The 22417-nt window shown below is 40.7% G+C and overlaps 1 protein-coding gene across 2 annotated transcripts in view; it reads left to right on the top strand.

Moving 5' to 3' along the window:
- Positions 1-463: 463 nt before the first annotated feature.
- LOC122813890 (zinc finger protein 85-like) overlaps positions 464-22417 on the top strand; it is a 118314-nt gene continuing 96360 nt past the window's right edge. The window contains exons 1-2 of one of the 2 annotated variants that reach the window (XM_044086433.1): positions 873-958; positions 2381-2441. Coding sequence is in view for 1 of the 2 variants with exons in the window: in XM_044086432.1 (XP_043942367.1) it covers positions 788-958 (171 nt within the window). In the remaining variant the exon portion in view is untranslated. Of the gene's footprint in view, positions 959-2380; positions 2442-22417 lie in introns of both variants that reach the window. The other variant, XM_044086432.1, reaches the window with a different exon arrangement.

Below are 22417 nucleotides of genomic sequence, written 5' to 3'. Positions count from 1 at the left end.
ATAAAAGAAAAGTTTGCATAGGGACACTGTGGAGTTTATGGGAGTTCATTTATGTTACTTTCCTTAAAATACCCATTTCTATTTATTTCTTTTATAATTTATTTGTTATATTGGGTTGTTGGTCTGGTGGTACATGGCCCTTTTTAACCATGACCTCAGCCAGTGACAGAAAATATACAATGAAATTGTTTTAATAGCATGAGAAGTAACAGTGTATTTAATACAGATTGAAAACCTAAGGGCAATCAATGGAGAAACGTTTCCCAAGAAAACTTTGCACATATGGATAATAATATATAGTATAAATATAGTCAATTTCTGTGTTGTAGTATACTTTTGAACGATAAGTTTGTATACAGATTAATTTACAGTTTAACACACATGTGACTGTGTTATCATTATGTTTTACAAGTTCTATACCTTTAAATGGAGGCGGGCCCTTCTTCATACACTCTACTTCCTGTGCTCTGAAAAATGAAACTAACAAAAAAAAAAAAAAAAAAAAGAAACAGTTGTAATTGTCGAGGCCTGCAGGACTTTAGTTGTGGGCTAAAAGCAGGGTTTTTTTTTGTTCAGATTGCATGAAACCGCAGTGATTCTGGATCTTGGGTGTCAGTTTTGCAGGCCCTATGGGAACAGGCTGATGCAAAATAACAAAATCCTTCTGTCCTGAATGCCGACAAAACTTCATGCAAAAAATACACAGTGGACTGAGCCCTACTCAAAAACCTAGACACTGAAGCTGGAGCACACAAGGCAGGAAACAGACTGCAAGGAGAAAGAAGAGATGCAAAACCTGTATACTATAAAAGGGATAACGGACCAGGGCTGTGGAGAGCACAGACGGAGACTGAAGTTGTTCTGCCAGGATGATGAGACATTTATCTGTGTCCTTTGTGTTTCCAGACATTCCAACCACCGTCTTGTGTTCCTGCATGAGGCAGTCAGTGTGTATAAGGTAAGAGAAATTTCACAATGAATAACATAAAGTAACAGGTTCTCTGGCATGTATTTTTGTTCTGAATTGTCAACTGTGGATGAGTGTTGTTTGGTTTTAGTTTATTTTTATTTTAATGTATTTATTTATTTGCAGGGGCAGTGACTGGAAGAATATTCATGCTTTTATATGCAGACAGGCAGCACTGTATGAACCATTATTACTCAATATTTTATAGCCACACTGTCAAATCATCAGGAAAAGATGTCTTGGTCTGTGTATAAAAAGAGGGCTGTTTGTAGGGTCATGGCAGCTGAAAGGTATCTTAGATAGTGGGAAAAGTTCAGGGGACTATATTAGAGAAGTAAGCTTCACTAGGTAGATATATTCCAAAATAACAAGGATCTGTAACAGGAAGCTCCTACCTGACACAGTCATGCATTTTTGACAGGTTAATAAGAACGTTCGAAGAGAAATGGACTGTGGACATTGTCCATACCTCACAGCTGTGTAGAATTTTTCATAATATCTGGACTTTTGTCTCACATTTTTAGTCTGTACCTCATAAAATGTGTGATTTTCTGACAGATTATTGAGGATGTGACAGATATTTGAGTTTCAGACTTCATATCCTTCAAAAATGCATGCTAATGGAAAACCTGTTATTCTAGCAATCTCCTGTTTATAAAAGCTATATTTAAATTTGGGACTTTGCACACCTCCCCAATATGTTTGGCTTTGTCCAGAATTCTTATAGGATCACAGGAAGTTACTAGGCTAATGGACCAAGGGCCTTTACAAGCCTAACCATGTTCTACCCATATTTCCACGATCAGCACCTATTGCCCCTGTCCAACATGGACACAGGTAGAACCCCGGCTTTGTTGTACTGTACTGCCTCACCAGATGTGCAGTAACAGGAACTGCCCAAACCCTGCCCAACACCCAGCAACAGATTGACATCACATATTAGTCATGAATAAACAATGTCATGTGTTTCTTGGCCGCACGAATATTCATTTGGGTTTGTTAGCATGCAGGTAAAGGAAGACTTTTGAACTTTGTATTTTAAGATTTCTTCATTCTTTTAAAGTATTGTGACAGTAGAGTAGATGTAAGTACCAATATGTTGCAAAAATGGTTATGTAAAGCAGAGGCTACTGCAAAGCTGGTAATAGGGGCTGAAGTTACACCATTCTGTATTTTAAATGATGGTTCAATAAACTGCTCTGAAAAGCTGCATTGTATTCAAAACATAATTTGCTAATTTTCAGTAAAAGGTCATCATAGGAACAAGTGATCCACTGTTAAGCATGACACCAGCAAGTGCATAGGTTTAAAATGCGAGATTAAAAACTGGCCAGAACAATATGTTTGAGTAATATTTATAACACATTCGACTTTCATAAGTTACAAATATTGCTGTTTTCCCTTACTCTATAGTAATACATGTCAGCACGTACTATAACCAGCAATCCCGGTTGCAGTTCACATCGGCATAATTGTGAGTAGTGTATTCCTTATTATACTTATTTTTCTGTGACCATAGCGTAACTATCTCATTCTAGCACAACTCATTGTTACTTTAAATGGCCAGCACGTACTATAGCTGCTAATTCTGATTACATCTCTCATCAGCATGCATGCCTAATAGTTTTATCTTTAATAATACTGAATTCCTTTGGCCATAGGATAGTTATTTGAAATATAACATAGGCTTTGTTTACCCTCTTCTTCAATGTAGTGAAATCTCTGAGTTGGTATACTGAAGTAGTGGGGGATGTGAGAGGTGCCGTGCTCCCCACAAGGGGGGGGTGCAGAGGGGTTTGCCCCCCTTCAAAAGCAAAGGGAAAATGGTAATATTTTAACTTATGAAAGTCAAAAATGCTACTTTGCACACCTGAGGAATGCAAGCCGCAACCAGAACAGTAGTTGTATTATAAGCTGGCCGTGTAGTCAATGAACATGTTCTGAACAGACTAATACAAACTAGAGGAGGCAGGGAGATGCCATATACAGAGTATGATACAGATGGAGAGTACTGAAGTGGTGTGAGACAGTCACTGGCAACATATAAGTCTTTTACTGGAACAAACCCTATTACTGCAAAATAGCATGTCAAATCCCATGTTTACAGCGCTACAAGAGTGGGAAATGTAGTCGTTCAGATTCCTGATCTCTGTTGAGACGTTTCCCGTTTCCTCGATGTCTGTTAGGCCAATCATTGGGAGTAATGCTCTTTTCTGTATGTACCTGTCCAAACACTTGCTCAACTGGAAAACTACAATGCTTTTTTACTTAAAAAAAATCAAGTGCCTAAATCATAACAACAAAAAATATGCAGAACATCTGAAAGCCTTGTCCCTCTTCTCAGTAACATACAGGCTAGCGAGTGTCAAACTCTGCATTGTGTATAGAGCTTCATGAAGCCTGGTTCTGTTAGAACTGTACATGTTCACAAGTTCAGCAGGAAATGTCTTGCAAGTTAAATTGCAGTCATGTATCACTTAATTACTGAAACTAATCAACAATTAATGTATGCATGATGTCATTGGCAATCCATGCAGATTTGTCAATTATTCATCATTTACATACCACATCACAGGCATTAGGCTTGTCAATCACTCTGGCCACTCCCATTCTTGCACGAACAGCAGGTGAGCCAGTACAGTACAACAAAGCTGAACCCCTGGGGTGAATTTACGGTTACCCATCCAATCATCCAGATTGCATTTGAATAGGGCCAATGAGTTGCTCTGTTTGACATGAAGTCAGAGTCTGTTCCAGAGGTGTGGTAACCTCTGGGAGACAAATCTGTCCCTCCAGCAGGTTCCATTAATGTCACATACCAGGTTAAGGTCTTTACAGTGAGTAATCCATGTACCATTTGACGTCCGGATATGCAGCATTTTCCAATAAAGCAGGGTCAGAGATTGCCTTATATGCAAGGCAGAGATCGCCTCTGAGTAGCCTGTATGAAAAAGAATAAAGTGACAGTGCTTTCAAATGATCCAAAAGGACAGATGCTGAAGACCTTGAATTTCTCTTGTGAGGAACCTTTGTGGTCTCTCCAATTGCTGTAGGTGCTTGGAACGGTACATACCAAAAGGGGCGTTGTACTCAATTATTGGCCTGATGAGGGAAGATAACAGGGAGGTTATAACTTCTTTTTTTCTGGAAGCAGTGCCCTTACTTATGAGATGAACAATATAGAATGCCCTTCTTACCACTGTGGAGACATGGTGATCAAAGGTAAGGTTGCTGTCAACCTGTGTGCTCAGGTTTCTCACCACTGAGTATGCACTTGGGGTGTTGCTATTGGTGTGGTAGTTAGCAGGAACAATGCTCTTACCAAAAGGGATGACGATACATTTTTGCATTGAATTTAAGGCCATGACCTTGACACCAATCATTTGTTTATCTAAGACCCTCTTGTACCAATCATTTGTTTGTCTAAGACCCTCTTGTATGATGACATCATTTGGATATTCTATGACCACCCCCAGTTTGCAGTCATCAGCAAACGTTGTCAGCCACAGTCCTTTAGCTTTTGCTTGTACTTCAGAGAAATAGATTCCGAACAGTAGATGTCCCAGGACTGATCCCTGTGGAATACACTGGTTACAGGTCTGCAGTTGGAGGTGGATTCCCCTATTTTGGCTATATGGGTTCTATCAGTGAGCCAGTTAGTGACACAACTAATGATGTAAGGGTTGATACCTACCTGGGTGAGTTTGTCAATGATACCTGAGTGGGGAATAGTGTGAAAAATCTTGGCTAAGTCTAGGTAGGCTGTATGCACAGATTTCCCATTGTCTAGGGCCTTGGCAACCATCTTGAAGAAGTTCACCAGGTTTAACAGGCATGCTCTCCCTTTGACAAATCCAAACTGAGTAGGGCCAAGTGTTTGAAGATTACCTATATCTTTGTTGATAAGGTCCATGATGATTCGCTGCATGGTCTTGCAGATAAGGCTAGTCAGTCTAATAGGTCTATAGTTCCCGGGGTCAGTGGAAACACCACCTTTTCGCAACAGAATAATGATGGCCGTTTTCCATTCAGCTGGGATGAAACAAGTGCTTAGACTATGATTGAAAGAATACCCAATGGCATTGCTAATTCCTGTTAGAGCCCATGTAGGAAGCAGCCTGGGAGGTTATGGGATCCCATAGATGCTGTGCTGTGTTTTTGGCCTTAGGGTGTTTATGACCTGCTGTTTAGAGATACAAGGTAGGGGACAGGTGGAAGGGATATTAAGGATTCATGTGGCAGGGACAGGGGAGTGAAGTTTTCACAGAACCTTTCAGCCAACAGGTTAGCTATGTCCACAGACTCAGTATATGTGATATCATTAATTACTGGTTTGGCACAAATCTGGGCCTTTCCTTTTAGGAAGTAACTAAAGAATGCTTTATGGTTGTCCTTAGTTGAGGACGCTAATTTGATAGTTTGCTTTGGAAGACTTCACAAGAAGTATTATTTGCTTGTTTAAGCTTAAGAAGGAGTGTTTTCAGTTTAGGGCTTGCTCCGTCTTACTCCTAGACAGCAATTTTGTGCTCTTTTTGTAAAGCCTGTTAATATCAGTTGTCTATCAGGCAGGTTTGCTCTTTATTGAGGAGCTTGTTTCGGTCCTATCAGGTACGGCCAAGTCAATGCAACTATACAGGTGTTTGTATAAAGCATTGGTGTAGAACTCTTCATAATTGGCAGTTCCATCTGAGGGGAGAGGTGCAGTGAAGCTGTTTATACCATTTACCTAAGAGGTTATAATCTGCTGTGGAGACGTTTTTTAGTTTAGTAGCTGATGGGGGGGGGGGGGGGGGGGCAGTCAAATGTGATAGTTACTTCTACTGAGACTGATCTGTGGTCAGATCTTACCTGGAAAGACCACAGTGAGGGTGATTTAGTGGTTCACCCATGTTGGTAAGCACCAGATCCGGGATGTTGGCACCCCTTGTGGAGTTAACAAAGTCAAGGAACTTTTGGGCAGGTGAGTTTGAGGACGAGTAATTTACCCCGTCAGTGGATGGGTAGTTAAAGTCACACAAAACCATGGTGTTCAGATGTACCTTGATAAACCCAAGTAGATCCAAATAGGCAGAGTGAGTGTCCTGATTCATGGACGGGGTCCTGTAGCTGGCAATGACTTGAATAGGTGTCCTAACAACAGTTAATTGCACCTGAAGTATCTCCAGGGAATTATACTGTTTAACCAATCTGGAGGTGTATTTATCTTTAATGAATATTGTTACACCACCTGCTTTAGTTTTCATGCCTTCAGTTTGTGGTCTGAACATGTGGAAGGAGGTATAACCTGGTATGGCTGGAGTGCTGTCCACAGCCTTAAACAAGGTCTGTGTGACTGCACAAATGTCCGCACCTTTGAAGGTGAGGACTGTTTCCAATGAGTGCAGTTTCATGTTAAGGCTCTTAGCATTTAGCAGCATAACCTTGAGGTTGTTTTTAGATGGAATTTTTATGTCAAGAATTTTGTCCTTGAGACACTGGCTAAAAAGGAACTATGGGGGTGGCAAGAACCTTAGCCAGTAGCCGACATTCCAGGGGTGACAGATGAAGACCATCTCTGGCAAAGCATCAAGGTCTGTCGATCATGTCATAGCAGGCTAACAGATACTGGATCCCCTTAGAATGACACCAGAAACTAAGCCAGTTATTGAAGTCAGCCATTTTCTGTTTATATTGAGGCATCATCCTAGGTGAAGGTAAAATGCTACTTAGGGCTAAGGACATATCTTCTTGAAACACACAGTCCGAGAGCTCAGTCATGTCTGTTTTCATATAGTCCATAGAAGTACATCTCAAGTCGTTCACACCAACATGGACTATGACGGAGTCATAATAGTACCTGTTGTTGAGAGACTTGGGTGCATGTGTGATATGGCAGATCTTGACACCTGACAGACAGCTGACCATGACCTTTTCCTTATCCAACATAGCAAGAGGGGACATCTGTGTGTCTCACTAAGAGTTTGAGAGGTATGGGACACCCTGTTTCAGGTTTACTAAGCTACATTTTGTGCTATACAACTGGTTATTGAACAAACTAAGCTTTTGAGTGGGTACTTGGATGATAGAGAGGATAGATCATTGGTTAGGCAGTAGGACATAGTGGATAATAGTAAATGGTTCTCAGGTTTTTGAAAGTATGGTGACAAGCTGGGTACCCCAGTGGTCAGTAGCAGGATGGTACTCTTCAATGTCTTTATATGAGAAGTTGCAGAAGGGCTGAAGGAAAAGTTGATCTTTTTTGCTGATGATGTAAACTAATAAAACAGGGCTTGTCAAACTAAGATATTAAAACACAAGGAGTTACTTGATAATGGGGATTATCAGAAACCTGGCAGGTTAAATTTCTTTAGCATAAATGTGGAATAAATGCATGCGGGAAGGAAGAAAAGAATTGAGAATACAATGGACAGAAAGTAGCATCAGTAAATTTGGTAAGATCTCTGCTTCATAGTTGCATGGTCTGGGATTCTATCCACTGTCTGCATGGAGATGGCATGTTTTGTCTGCGTATGTCTGGGTTTTCGCCTTGGTATTCTAGACTCCTTTAACTGTTTTTTGCTTGCGTGGCTAGATGTCCATGCATTCAGTACTGTATTCTGTTCCTTGCACTCATGGACCAGTTCATGCTTGAAAACGGTCTATGGGCCACTCCTCTTACCCACTGAGCAAATGTTAAATAAAGAATGGGACCCATTGGGTTAATCACATCACATTTATTTTCTTGATAGGCAGATAGGTAGACTAGTTTGAGAACTCTTTTCAGCCATTACCTGGCCAATGAGAGCACACTGGCAGTGTAGGGATACACATTTAGACCAACTACACGAAAGTACAAAATGTGAAGATATCTCTATTTATATTAAAAGCAACCACACCTCAAGGATGATCTGTCACTATGATGCTCTTGAGCTTCCCCACATCCCAATTATCTTAAACGAATCTCCATGCTACAACCTTGTAAGCGATGGCTCCCCCTTTTGTGACCCTGTTACACCGTAATACATATGTTTAATGGAGAGTGTCTCCAGTACGTCTAACACCATACTCATGGGTGACTTTAACTACCTCATTATAAACTGGGAATCATACATGACCCCCAGCATGCAGGCCGAAAGATTCCTGAATTATGTAAATGCAAATGCCTTGGGCCAGTTAGTCTGTATACCCACTAGAGAAGAAAACTTCCATGACCTGGTCCTCACAAATATGGCAGAATGTTGCACCATCCCTAGTTTAATCTCCTCACTAGTCAGGTCAGACCATAAAGCTGTGTCCCTTGAAGCAAAGATAAAACCAGATACAGAGGCTGACTCTTGTGAATTTTAGGAATTATTCTACATCAAACTTCCTACTACTAAGTGACACTCTGGTAAAAATTCAAGCCTCCCCTCCCAAAACCCTGAGAACATTGCTGCCTGTGCAGAATCATTCACACAAGCCCTGTTTAGTCATACTGGCAGCTACATAGAGACAGCTGTACCTATCTGGCTTAAGTACAGTATCATCATGTAAAACAAGCCACCCTGGTAGAACCCCAGCATCAGTAGATTGTATAACAAAAGGAAATTTGTGGCAAAAAATAGGAGATGCAATTTCCAGTGAGGTAAAAAAAATCCCTCCCTCAATTGAAAAAGCAACTTCGGGATAAAAAAATCCACCAAATACAATTTTAAACTTGGCAGCAAAGATTGAATAAATCCACAGGAACAGGATAAATTATGGTAAAAGAAAATCCGTAAATCAAGAAATAATAACAAATACTGCACTGACATGGCTGAGTACTGAAAATTATTTATTCAGAATAAACTAAAATTATAAAAGTAAGCGGTTTTGCGATTATAACATCGCTTCATCAGACTAAAAACTAAATGAAACAGCACTCAATTTAAAATGAAACTAACCAATATATTCTTAGAATTAATTAAGACATACTGAATAAAAGGTACAGTCATAAGAAAAACTGCAAACAAGTTCAAATTACAAAACACAGGAAGTGAAATACTGAATATTACATAACAAGAAAGTATACTATATTATATGCATATATATGATATTATACAGAAATAAAACCTAATGTTTGAGTGGACGAGCTTTCAGAAATGGTTTGAGGCTAGATACCCCATTTAAACCAGGTGGTTTCTCTGCATTAAATAGTAGAATCCATTTCTGTTCTGATACTCCTGTACAATTCACATCATCACCCCCTCTAATTCAGACATCTAATACCTGCAGATCCAAGAACTTAAAATTATGTCCGGGGTCATGCTAAATGATATGCTGTGCTAAAGCATTGGTCTCTTTTTTGTTTCTAATGTCCCTATAATGTTCCAAAATTCTATCTTTCAAAGACCTATTAGTCATGCCTATATAAAAGGCATGACAAACCTGACAGTTACTAAAATAAACGATTTTAGTAGTTTTGTAGTCAGCATAAAAGTCTAACTCGATTTTAAGATTCGCATTTCATTGCTGGAACCTGTGTTCTGAGAGACGGCTTTTCAATCTATCTGGAAATATACAGAGCTAAGTATATATTTTTTTGGTTTTGGAGTTTGTACTGTTAATTGTTGCTTATAGCTTTTCAGATCTCTGCTGAAAGTGTTTTCCCCACCTTCCCTATTTTCTGCTGTGTCTTCAGTTGGTATAACTGATTTTTACAACTTGTGTGTTATCTAACTCAAGGATCATGTGCATAAAATTAAACCTGTTAGTAACAGCCTGCATTTCATTGCTGGAACCTGTGTTCTGAGAGACTGCTTTTCAATCTCTGGAAATATATAGAGCTAAGTATACTTTTTTGGTTTTTAGAGTTTGTACTGTTAATTGTTGCTTATAGTTTTTCAGATCTCTGATGAAAGTGTTTTGTCCCACCCACCCTCCCTATTTCTGGATCATAGTTTAAATTTGGTGGCTTTTGCAGTTGCCCGCCCCACTGTAGATTTGATCTGGGACACTCCCCTAGTCCCATCTCTTTACCACATTCTACCTAATAAACTCCTGCACTTGCTTTTAGTCCTTTTTAATTTAATTGCATTTTTTAAACTGTGTTTGGTCTAATATTGCTACATACTCGTGTGCTAGCTTGCACTGCATTAGATTGTTTTTACTGCTGTTTTAGCTCTTTTCTGTAAAAAAAAACAAAAAAAAACAAATAAAAAATAATAGTGTAAGCCTGTTTCCTACCTTTCCTGTAACTAGTGTAGTCCAGATACAGATTTGCTGTATCCAGGACTGTATGTAAGCTTCTGAGCCCCCCCCCAAGCCTTTCTGTGTTGGAGGAAAGCCTTCTAGCTAGCAATTTGTCTTACAATAACGAGATAATTTTTAGGTAAATTTAATTCTTTTCTTATCTGATTAGCCGAGAGTTTAAGAAGTGTATAAATATCTATTAAAGTTAAATTGATTATTAAAGGGAATTCTTTAAGATCAATTAATTTATTATTTAGTCTCAGGTTAGGGTTTCTATGAAAGGGTTGATAAACCATCATATATTGAGCAAGATCTAATGATTGAAATAAGGTTTGTAGGGACGTTAAATATAGTTTAATGTGATCCATTAACCCATATAGTTTCAAAGTTTAGTTGCCTAAAAAGGGTATGGCTTTAGGATTAATATTCAAGTGTAAAATATATTTATAATTCAGAACTACCCAGGTAGGAATCCATTTAGTGCTAGTTATATTATAATTAGCGATTCTTAGGAGCCTGTTTGAATTTACTATAAAATAGTAAGTTTCAAAATTTGGTAACTCCAGTCCACCTCTATGTTTTGGAGTCATTCATTTTTCATATGAGATCCTTGTTTTCTTCGGCTCCCAAATACATTTAGCTAATTCTTTGTGAATTCATTTAAAAAATGTTTTTGAAATTATTACCTGAGCAGATCTGAAAATATATAATAATCGTGGTAATATATTCATTTTGATAACTGATACCTTTGATAATACTGGTAGTCGTAGATTCTTCCATCTCCCCAAATCAGATATTATTTGATCCCAAACTGTTTCAATATTGGTAACATAAAAATCCTTATCATCTGTAGTGAAGCCAGTACCCAAGTATTTAATATTATCTTTACACATTATTTGTCCCACCAGACTTTCTGATTTGAAAGCATGCATTTGCACTTGTTTCTGTCCTGTAACTCATCTAGTGCAGATACAGATTCTTAGTTTTAGCACTTAAATTTGCTTATTCGTGCTCAGCACTTGTTCAGAACTTGTAAGCACTAAATAAGCTACTAATTACTATAGCACTCAAACCTTCCTCATTACCTAGAGGAAAACAGTTTTTATACTTACTTTTCTCACTTGCTTAGAGAAAAACAGCTCTTTTACTCACTTTCCTCAGTAAGAAGCTGAGATTCCTTATAAGATCCTCCAAAGCTAGCTACGAAAACAAAATTGCCACTAATTCTAAGGACAACCACAAAGCATTCCATAGCTATGTCAAGAATCTTGATGGCAACACCCAGATCTGCTCTGAGTTACAGCACAACGGCACGAACATTACTGAACCATCTGATATTGCCAACATCCTGGGAGATAGGTTCAGTGCTAACTTGCCCCCCCCCCCTCACCCCCTAAAGGGCCCATATCTGTACAGGAAGAATGAAGAGTCCCTGTAATCACAACTACGCAGGTAAAAGCTGCACTCTCTAAAGCCAAAAACACAGCATCCATGGGACCGGACAACATCCCAGGCTGCGTTTTACATGAACTTCAGAACGAACTGGCTCCCCACCTAAGCACCATGTTTAATAATAGCCTCGCATTAGGCTTTGTGCCCACTGAATGGTGCACAGTAACAGTTATCCCACTCCACAAAGGGGGAGCCACCACTGATCCCCGGGAACTATCACCCTATTAGCCTGATGAGCCTGGTCTGCAAGGCCATGGAACGTATCGTCATGGAACTCATAAACAAAGACATTGGTAACCTCCAAACTCTGGATCCCACCCAGTTCGGGTTTGGGAAAGGCAGATCATGCCACCTGAACCTGATCGACTTCTTTGAGGCAGTCACCAAAGCTGTAGAAGAGGGTAAGGTGGTTCACACAGCCTACCTTGACCTCGCCAAGGCTTTCGACACCATCCCGTATTCTGGAATTATAGCTAAACTCACTAAACTGGTATAAATCCCTACGTCACAAGATGGGTTGCTAACTGGCTCACTGACGGAACCCACACTGTAAAAGTTGCAGACTCCAAATCTAACCTCAAACCAGTGACAAGTGGAGTACCACAGGGTTCAGTCCTGGGACCTCTCCTGTTTGGTATCTACTTCTCTGAAGTACAGGATAACACAGAAGGCCTCTGGCTAATGAAGTTCGCAGATGACTGCAAACTAGGAGCCATAGTAAAGTCCCCAAATGATGTGGACATCCTACAGAAGGGCCTTGCTGAGACAGATGCCTGGTGTCAGAGCCATGGCCTCAAGCTCAGTGCCAAAATGTGCAGTGTCATCCCCTTTGGTAAAAACTCTGTACCCATGAACTACCACATAGGCAGCAATCTACTTAACACCAAATGTGTGATAAGAGACCTTGGGACCCAGGTGGACAGTAGTCTTTCCTTTGATAGTCACATCACCACAGTAGTCAGGAAGTCTTTCTACGTGGCACACCTCATCATAAAAGGGTTCTCATCCAGGAAAAAAGAGGTCATTGTTCCCCTCTACTCGACACTCATTAGACCCATTGTAGAGTACAATGCCCCTTTTGGAGTGTACCTCACAAGACATCTGCAGCAGCTGGAAAGACCAGAGAAGTACCTCACAAAGAGGGTTACTGGCCTCAAACAAATGCCGTACACTGACCATCTCAAAAAACTCCAGCTTTACTCCATAGCATATTGCCTTCTCCGAGGTGATCTCTGCCTAACATATAAAGCTATGTCAAACCCAGAGCTGTTGGACATGCTAAACCTAAAGAAATCCCAATCCCTCGGATCTACATGCTCTAGGGACCTAAACCTTGTCACCACAATAAACAGGACATACTGGAGGGATAGATTCCTGTCTCAGAGACTTCCCATACTCTGGAACAGGCTACCCATCTATGTCAAGCAAAGTTCTTCATTAGCACTCTTCAAGAAAAATCTTGATGAGTGGATGGAAAATAGGAAATGCACCACAGGAATTACTTCTGTGTCTCTGCTCGACAGTGGCACAGGAAAATAACTTTCTTGGGTGGCGTAAGCCAGGGAACCTTGTTGGCTAGGCTTACGTAGGCCCTTGGGCTGATAGCCTAGTACCTACCTATGAACATAGGGATGTATATAAACTGAACCTGTAAGAATATACTTACAATGCTGCACAAGACCTACAGGCAAAAGTGCTCTTCCTGTTAGATAGAACAGTTCCATTGTGATGCTGTGATCTATAACACAAATGCTTCTTGAGTGACTTATTGTTTTTAAAAGTAAAGTGTGGTGTAATATCTAGAATGCATTCAGTTCCTCTACCATATATAAAATATTCCAGTTCATTTTTATAATGTTGCAATAATTATTAATGTCACTGGGATAGGGTAAGGGTACCCTCAAGGTATCGGCCATAACAGATAATGATTGTGAACTATGAGGTGCTTCTGAATTACTATAATATGCCTTACCTCTCCTTTCCTTTTCTTGCCAAGCATTGGTGATGCAGGCATCAGTTTCTTTCTCCTTATAACCTCTGTGTACAAAATCATTCTTAAGAGAGTCAAGCGCTAAGCATAGTTGAGAATCATCATTATGTAACCTAATTATTCGATAGAACTGGCCTTTCAACACATTATGTATAACGTGCCTAGGGCGCATACTGTTTTTATACAAAAAGGTATTCTTCCTAGTCGGTTTCCTAAATACACAAGTGCATAAAGTATCAAGTTTTGTTTTGCTGACGTTTACATCTAAGAAATCTATCTCTACAGGGGAATAATTATAGGTAAATCTAAGGAAGCTGGTGATATTATGCATGTAGGTCACAAGCTCTTCCAGTTCTAACTGAGTGCCTTCCCAAAGCAGAAACATATCATCCACGAAACACACGTACCACAAAATATAATCTGAAAAGGCATTATTATAGGTTCATAGGTAGGTACTAGGCTATTGGCCCTAGGGCCTATATAAGCCTAGCCAAAGAGTACCCTGGCTTTTGCCACAAAAGAAAATTATTTTCCTGTGCCCCTGTCAAGCAGAGCCACAGAAGTGATCCCCGGGGTGAAGTTCCTATCTCCATTCCAATCATCAAGATTTTTCTTGAAGAGTGCTAATGAGGAGCTTTGTTTGATATAGATAGGTAGTTTGTTCCAGAGTATGGGAAGTCTCTGAGATAGGAATCTATCCCTCCAGCATGTTCTATTTATTGTGGTGACAAGATTTAGGCCCCTAGAGCATGTAGCTCGGAGGGATTGGGATTTCTTTACGTGGAGCATGTCCAACAGCTCGGGGTTTGACATAGCTTTGTATGGTAGGCAGAGATCGCCTCTGAGTAGGCGATATGCGACAGAGTAAAGCTGGAGTTTTTTCAGACGGTCTGTGTAGGGCATCTGTTTGAGGCTGGTAATCCTCTTTGTGAGGTATTTCTGTGGCCTTTCCAGTTGTTGTAGATGTCTTGGAAGGTACATACCAAAAGGGGCGTTGTACTCTATAATGGGTCTAATGAGTGATGAGTAGAGGGGAACAATGACCTCGTTTTTTCCTGGATGAGAAACCTTTTGTGATGAGGTGTGCCACATAGAAGGATTTCCTGACTACTGTCACAATGTGATTATCAAAGGAGAGACTACTGTCCACCTGTGTCCCAAGGTCTCTTGTCACACTTTCGGTGTTAAGTAAACTACCACCTATGTGGTAGTTCATGGGTTATTAGGCAACAAAAATGTTCTCTCACATTGAACCAGTGCCAGGTTGGTGTAGGTATTGGCACAGGCAGTGCCCATGGTCACACCAACCTTCTGCAGAAAATATTCATTTTCAAAGATAAAAACATTGTTCTCTAATACGATTTCAAGAAGCAAACATAACATATTTACCTTATCATTGGTGAAACATTTCCTTTGGTTCAAAAATTCTCTAATGGTCTCAACACCCCATTCATTAGGAAAAACAGTGAACAGCAATGCTATATCCAGAGTAACAAACATGTAGTCAGTAGATACAGTAGAGACCTTATCAGCCAATCTAGATAGAAATGATTTAGTATCCTTTAACACTGTTACACATTCATCTAATAATGGGTGTAAATTTTTCTCAATAAAGATAGATAGTGGTTTTGTACTCCAGCCTTTGCCTGATACAATTGGCCTCACTGGGGACAGTGTAAGTTCTTATGAATCTTGGGAAGGCCATAAATCGTGGGAATGAGGGGGTGCTCCATATTGAAGTAATTAAATAAACTTTCAGTAATGAAGCTCTTCATTAATAAGGCAAAAATCAAAAAGGAAACCTCTAGAATACCAGTAACATATTTCTAAGAATACAAGAATAAGTATTCTCATCATACAGTAGCCTCCTCATCTGTGCTATATATAAATCATTGTCTAGCACTACAATACTGCCGCCTTTATCAGCTGGTCTAACTTATTTATTTTATTTATTTATTTAATACATTTTGTTGACCAGGAATGTCCAACTGGGCCAGAGGCCCTTTTTCAGCGGAGGCCTGGGTAGAAAAGCTCCACAGAAAATAAAATACAAGTAGATTTTAGATGCACAGATCAAAAATAGAATGCATTTTTACAATATAAAAAAAAATTACATATCCAGAAGAGACATTACGCAAGTATTGCGTGTTTTCTGGTGGATATCCAAGGGGAAGATCTCCCTCGAGGAACAAACACAGATCATCACAAAAATAGAATGCATTTTTACAATATAAAAAAAAAAAATTACGTACCAAGAAGAAACATTACACAAGTATTGCGTGTTTTCTGGTGGAGATCCAAGGGGGAAGATCTCCCTCAAAGAACAAACACAACAGGATGGTGGGAACTGAAAACCTGCTAATAGAAATAGCTCTGTAGAAAATAAACCAGAAGCTAAAGTAAAGCATTGATCACAAGTTGAGAGAGCTAATGGCAAAGGGGGTAGAGGAAATAGAACTAAAGGAAGCCGGAGGAGAGACTGTTTGGAGAGTAGCTACAAGAGAGGAGAGGGGGTTTAACCAGTAGAGTGACAGGAGCATAGCCAGTGGCTGCTAAGGTGGCGTTTTAGTAGTGTTTTGAATTGGTCATGTGAGGGTATGTTCCTTAGGGTTTCTAGGAGGGAGTTCCAGAGTTTGGCTATATTGAGGGAATAGAGGGAGTTGCCGTGTTGGTTGTAGGAGTTGGATACCTTAAGTAAGAGTTTGTTGGAGGATCTTAAAGCTCGATGTTTGGAGTATGGTTGAACTAAGGAGGATATGGCAGGGCAGTTATTGGGATGGTAGATTATTTTGTGGGTTAAGGCTAGATGATTGAAAGACAGAAGGTTTGGTAGCTCTAGCCAGTTTGACACTTAAAGAGATGAGCAGTGATGGGATGTGAGTGGGAGGTTGGTGGCAAATTTTGCAATTTTATGGTAACATGATTCCAGTTTATTGAGGTCTGATTTCTGGAGGTTAGTGAAGACAATGGAACCACAGAGAAGGGTACTTAGGAGGCGTGTGCGTGCAGTGGCAAGCCTGGCATTGGGTGTTAGGAGTTGTTAGGCTCTATATAGATTACCTAATTTGATGTGGACTTTTTTGATGGTTTGGGCAATATGTACATCAAATTTGAGGTATTCATCTATGGTAATACCCAAGAGGTTTATATGGTTAGTGGGGGCAATTTTGGTACCGTTAGCAGTGGTGATGGATAGTGGGATTTGTGAAGTTTTGGATTTTTTATTGTTAAATATTTTAACTTTGGTTTTGTTGGGATTCAAAATGAGTTGGTGTTGTGAGAGGTAGGATTCGATGTCCTGAAAAGCAGATTGCATTCTAATCTGGAGATCTAGGGTGGAGGGAGCAGAACAGATAAGGGTAGAATCATCAGTGTACTGAATTACGGAGGCATGCTGGGTTGCTTTGCAGAAGTTATTGGTGAATATGATAAAGAGGAGTGGAACAAGAATGGAACCTTGGGGGACTCCCACAAAGGTGGGGAGGAGAGGGGAGAGTGATGTGTCCCACACTGTGGCCTGTTGATGGTTAGAAAGATAACTATGGAACCAGGTTAGTGCAGGTGAGCTGAGGCCATAGGTGGATCGTTTATTAAGAAGGAGCTGGTGGGACATGGTGTCAAAGGCTTTAGACATGTCTAGAAATATAGACGTGACCTGTTGTCCTTTGTTCAAGTGTTGGTGGATGGAGTTAGAAAAGGCAAGGAGAGCTGTACTAGTACTGTGCTTTGGCCGGAAACCATGTTGAGATTTGGAAAGTAGGGTATTGATAAGGAAGTAGTTTAAGAGATGCTTGTGGATGCATTTCTCTAGGATTTTTGTGAGGGGGTGAGGATTGCTATGGGGCAGAAGTTAGTTATTTCCTTGGATGGGTCACCTTTATGGAGTGGAATAATATGAGATATTTTCCAAGTGTGAGGGACATACTGTTCATTGATAGAGAGGATGATGAGTATTGAGATGGAATATGCAATTACAGGGGCTGCCACTTTCAGGAATTCATTAGGGAGTTTGTCTGCAGCTGTGCAGCTTGATTTGAGTTTGGACAAGGGAGTTTTTATGTAGTTAAGTTTGTATAGTTGTGAAGGGGAGGGGATTGTGACTGACTATAGTGGTGCTAGGGATAGTAAGTGGCTGAGCTGGTTATTTGTCCAGAAGGGAGGTTACTGCACTGATGAATTGTGTGTTAAATTGGGTAGCTATGGGGTCAGTGTTATTAGTGGAGGATGGGGGGGGGGGGGGGGGTTGACCTTCTATTGAATACATGCTTTTCAATTTAAAAAGAGCTTCATAGTCTCCTGAAGTCATGTTACAAAAATATGGTTCAGTGTCCTTATCAAACATCTCTCTAAACTGTTTTTCACACAAGGTAATAAAGGCCTCTATTGTTAGGTGAGGCATTGGAACAAAAGTACTGTTGTTTTTTAAAAACATTTTCATTTACAGTAGAGTTACCTTGAAAGACTGTTTTTAATGTTAAAGATTGACCAAACAATCTAAGGTCTTTAAGAAGTTCAGCAAGCTCAGTTTTCCTATCTGGAACAAAGGAAAGACCTTTATTCAACAGATAGCTAAGCTGTAGTTAGTTCTGTAGATGAAATATTTAAAACTAAGTCAGTGTTCAGTATCTGCACCATTTTTCTGTTGGTTGCTGAGTCGCCATACTTTGCAGTCTCCCTTTCATCACTAGGCTCCTGCTCCTTTCTTTGATAGGGAAGGGATTTGTTAAGAAAATGGAGCAGCCATCAAGTTCTGTGCTAAAAAATGCTGTGATTGGGTATCCTGCACAAATGGAGCTATTTCGGTGCTTGTGTTGGCGTTAATGCTGTTATTATCTACTTTAAAAGATCCTGTATTTGTGGTAGGCACCAGACCGGCATTTCTGACTTCTTGTAGTGAAGTTCCAGAGGCCTGATTAGTTACACTCACAACTTCCTGGTTCTCCAATATAACAGATTGCATAGCGCCCTCTGGTGTAGCGACAGAGTTGCTGTCATGTTCTCACCTATCAGAGGTAAATTCTGAACTTGTGGTTGTATAATCCTATTCCTTGACCAGGAAAACACTGCTCATTCCGCAAAGCTTGTTAAGTCCCTGTATAATTTCTTCAGCTTAGTAGACTGCAGCCGTTTCTCATAAGCTGAAATGCTATCATGCAAATTATCCATCTTATCATTAATCATATCACTGGGATAATTCGGCACAATGTCATTCTGCTGCCTGAGGATTTCAGCATACCGCTCTTTCTCTCTAGGGAAAAAAAAGTCAGTAAGGAGCTGTATATATTCAGTACTAAATTTAAGGTTGAGTTGTTGCCATCTAGTTTGTAACTCCGGAAAGGTATGGCCATAGCTGGGCATATTTAACACTCAAAGGCCCCTAAGAATCACTTTATGTTTAAGGCAGGCTTCTAAATGTAGACATTGCCACTGTAGGTTGTTGAATAAATAAAAGAAAAGTTTCACCTTCAGCTGTATTGAGTACTGTTTGAGGGGAAAATACAACATCAAACAAGGGGATTCCTGTCAACATTTAAGATCCTGTTAAGGCGGTCACTTCCCATGTTCAGATGATATAGTGGTCTAGTGTCTGGGGTATAGGCCAGCTCAACCTCTGCACCTTCTGCCATGCTCCTCTTCTGAGTAAAAGAAATGAGCAGGAAAGATTGAATAAAACCACAGGAACAGGATAAAGTGCTGTAAAAGAAAATATGTAAACCAAGAAATAATAACAAATACCGCACTGACATGACTGAGTACTGAAAATTATTTATTCAGAATAAAATAAAATGATAAAAGTGACCGCTTTCATGATTATAACATTGCTTCATCAGACTAAAAACTAAATGAAACATTTCTCACATTTTTCTTAAAATAAGCTAGCTGGTTAACCATTACTGCGACAGTGTCTTCTATTAAAACATATACATTTAATTCAGATGCCATAATACATGTACATCTCTCTTCATTTCAGCGGATTGCACTGTTGATACATTTTTAATATAATTAACACATGCAAAGCTCACAAATACATTTTCAGCCCAAGCATCTGTACAAATCAGCTTGATCTACAAATGGCATATAATTATTTATAAAATTCTAGCAAGCTGTGCTGGCAGATGTCTTACATCCACTGCCCTACTTTTCCCTGGCACGGCTTGCAGTACCTCCAATCATCACTGCTCTCCCCCCTCCTTTGAACACTCAAGCTAGTTTTTTAAGTGACCCTTGAGAAATGTAGCTTGAGAGAAATAAGCCAGTCTGGGAATATGATACCCTGTTCTCTGTCAAGAGATTCCATCTGCCTTTGCATTGCTGACCCCACTGCAGTGTTGCCCTGTCATATCATATGCATGCAACCCCAGGAGTCACCATAGTAACTTGGGATTTTGCTGGCTGGCTCCCTGTAGGCATAGCCCCCCCCCCCCTTACTCCTCCTGCCTCCTACTGCAAATACTCAGTACAAAGGCCTCCCTGTCATGGTAGGGTTTCATCATGTTAACATGGTACTTTCTGTGTCCCTGCCTCCTGCCTAGCAGTTCTACCATGTAGTTACCATCACTGACCTTCCTTACTATGTTAAAGGGTCTCTCCCAAGCTGCCTGCAATGTATTGTGTCTGACAGGAATGATTACCATCACCTGCTGCCCCACAGCATACTCTCTCGCTCAAGCATTCCTGTCATACCAGACATTTTTCTGCTGTTTGACTCCTGCCAGGTTCTCCCAGGCCAAGCTCATGAGTTGCCTAGGCCTTATCCTGAGGTTTAGGACCTATTCCACAACAGACTCCTTGTGGGATTCACAGTCACCCTCCCACTTATCACAAATCAAATCTAGAGACCCCTCGCCATATGCCCGTACAGCAACTCAAAGGGCAAAAAACCTGTGGATTCCTGGGGTACCTCTCTGTAAAAAAAACAACAGATGGGGCAAATATTTGTTCCACTCTCTCTTAAACTGGTCTGCAAATGTCCATAGCATGGTTATTAGCATAGTTTAACCTCTCCACAAGACCATTAGTCTGGGGGTGGTAGATGTTTGTCTTTAGGTGCTTCACCCCACAGCTCTCTCATAGACAAGCCACCAAGTCCAACATGAAATTAGCACCCCTGTCAGTCAGTATTTCTCTTGGGGACACCTACCCTGCTAAAAATCTCTAACAAAGTATTTACCACATTCTCTGCCTCAATGGAGGACATAGCCACCACCTGAGGGTATCTGGTAGCATAATCTACTATCACTAGGATATTCTTCTTCCCTGTGAAACTTGGGGTGCTCAGAGGCACCACAATATCCATACCTACCATCTGAAATGTCTCCTATATCACAGGCAAAGGCATCAAAGGAGCTTTGACCTTGTCTCCTGTCTTGACTACTTTTTGGCATTGCACACAGGTCCTGCAGTACCATATTACATCCCTTGGAAATCCCAGGCCAATAACATTTTTGCATAATTTGTCTCTTGGTATGCTTTATGCTCATATGACCTGCAAAGGGGATGTCATGGGCTATGGCTAGAAGTGCAAGGTGGTAGGCTCTGACTACTACCAACTGCAGTATTCCCTCATCTTCTAGCCCGCCCTCAGGAGTCCACTCTGTATACAGTAATCCTTTGTTCCAGTATACAAAACCCCCTTTTCCTTGAGAATCAGGTGCCTCCCTAGTTACCTCCCTCAAGCCTCTTAGCATAGGGTCTGTGAGCTGAGCCTGTCTCAACTCTGTCTTTGTAATTCTTTCCAGCTCCTCTTCCACAAGAAGTATGGCCTCTTCTGACAGCAGTGCCTCAGTGTCAGCCTGAGTGCTACTACTCACGTATGCCCTTGCAGTCACTCTGTCCAAGGGAACATCAGTATCCACCAGCAGCTGTGACTCACCTTCAGTCTCACTGCTACAGGATAGCTCCCCCCTTGAAGTAGACACATTACCAGTCCTGGCTTCAGGTCTGTGGTCTGTCTGCTCCCCCCCAGGCTACCAGACCCACATGCCTGTCTCCAAGCTTGACTGCGTGTCACTGCATGCACACAAGGTACTGCATTAACAAAATCATTCCCTATTAAGACATTTGCAGAGATATCCTCAAACACACCTACTTGCTTGCTTCCTTTTCCACCCTCCCAGTCAAGGTGAACCCTGGCCAAAGACATTTGGAATGGGATCCTTGCTAAAGATGTGACTGGAGTGGACTGCCCAAGCAAGTACTGCTCCACTTTAACCACTGCAGGCTTCACAATGGTTATATCAGAGGCTGTGTCTCTCTTGGTAAATGGAAAACATGACACTGCCAAGATCAGATATAAACTCTGCTGGTAGTTTGGTACCTGTTTTGTCTCCAGACAACTTACCACTGGCATTCTGTTATTCCCAGTCGCTGGCTTCCCAACCTTTTGTTCCCCACCTTGCCTTTGTGGACATCTATATGCTACATGGCCCCACTGATTATATTTAAAACATTTAACCCTTGATCCTGACTGTACCTGAACTAGTAACTTGCCCTGTTACTGGCAAACTCTGCCGGGGCGGTTTAGGCTGATCACCATGGGTTCCCTTTTATCTATGTGCAGCACTGGGCATCCCTGTCCTGTGCAGTGATACCCCACTTAGTAGGTATAAGTCTCCTTTTTCCCCAACTCATCTGCAGAGTCCCATTCCATGTCTGCCAACCAGATTCTCATGTCCTCAGGCAAAGTGCTAAGGGCTTGTTCCCTTACCAAAAGGTCTACCAGCTTTTCAAAAGTGGTGGCCTGACACCGATCACCCACCTAAATAAGTGCTTAATTCAGCAATATAGTCACATACACTTTCATCTGTCTTGCGTCTATG

Source organism: Protopterus annectens, chromosome 10.part0, assembly GCF_019279795.1.
Source record: "Protopterus annectens isolate FY-2018-M chromosome 10.part0, PAN1.0, whole genome shotgun sequence".
Lineage (NCBI taxonomy): Eukaryota > Metazoa > Chordata > Ceratodontiformes > Protopteridae > Protopterus > Protopterus annectens.
This window is presented reverse-complemented; position numbering and strand designations above follow the sequence as displayed.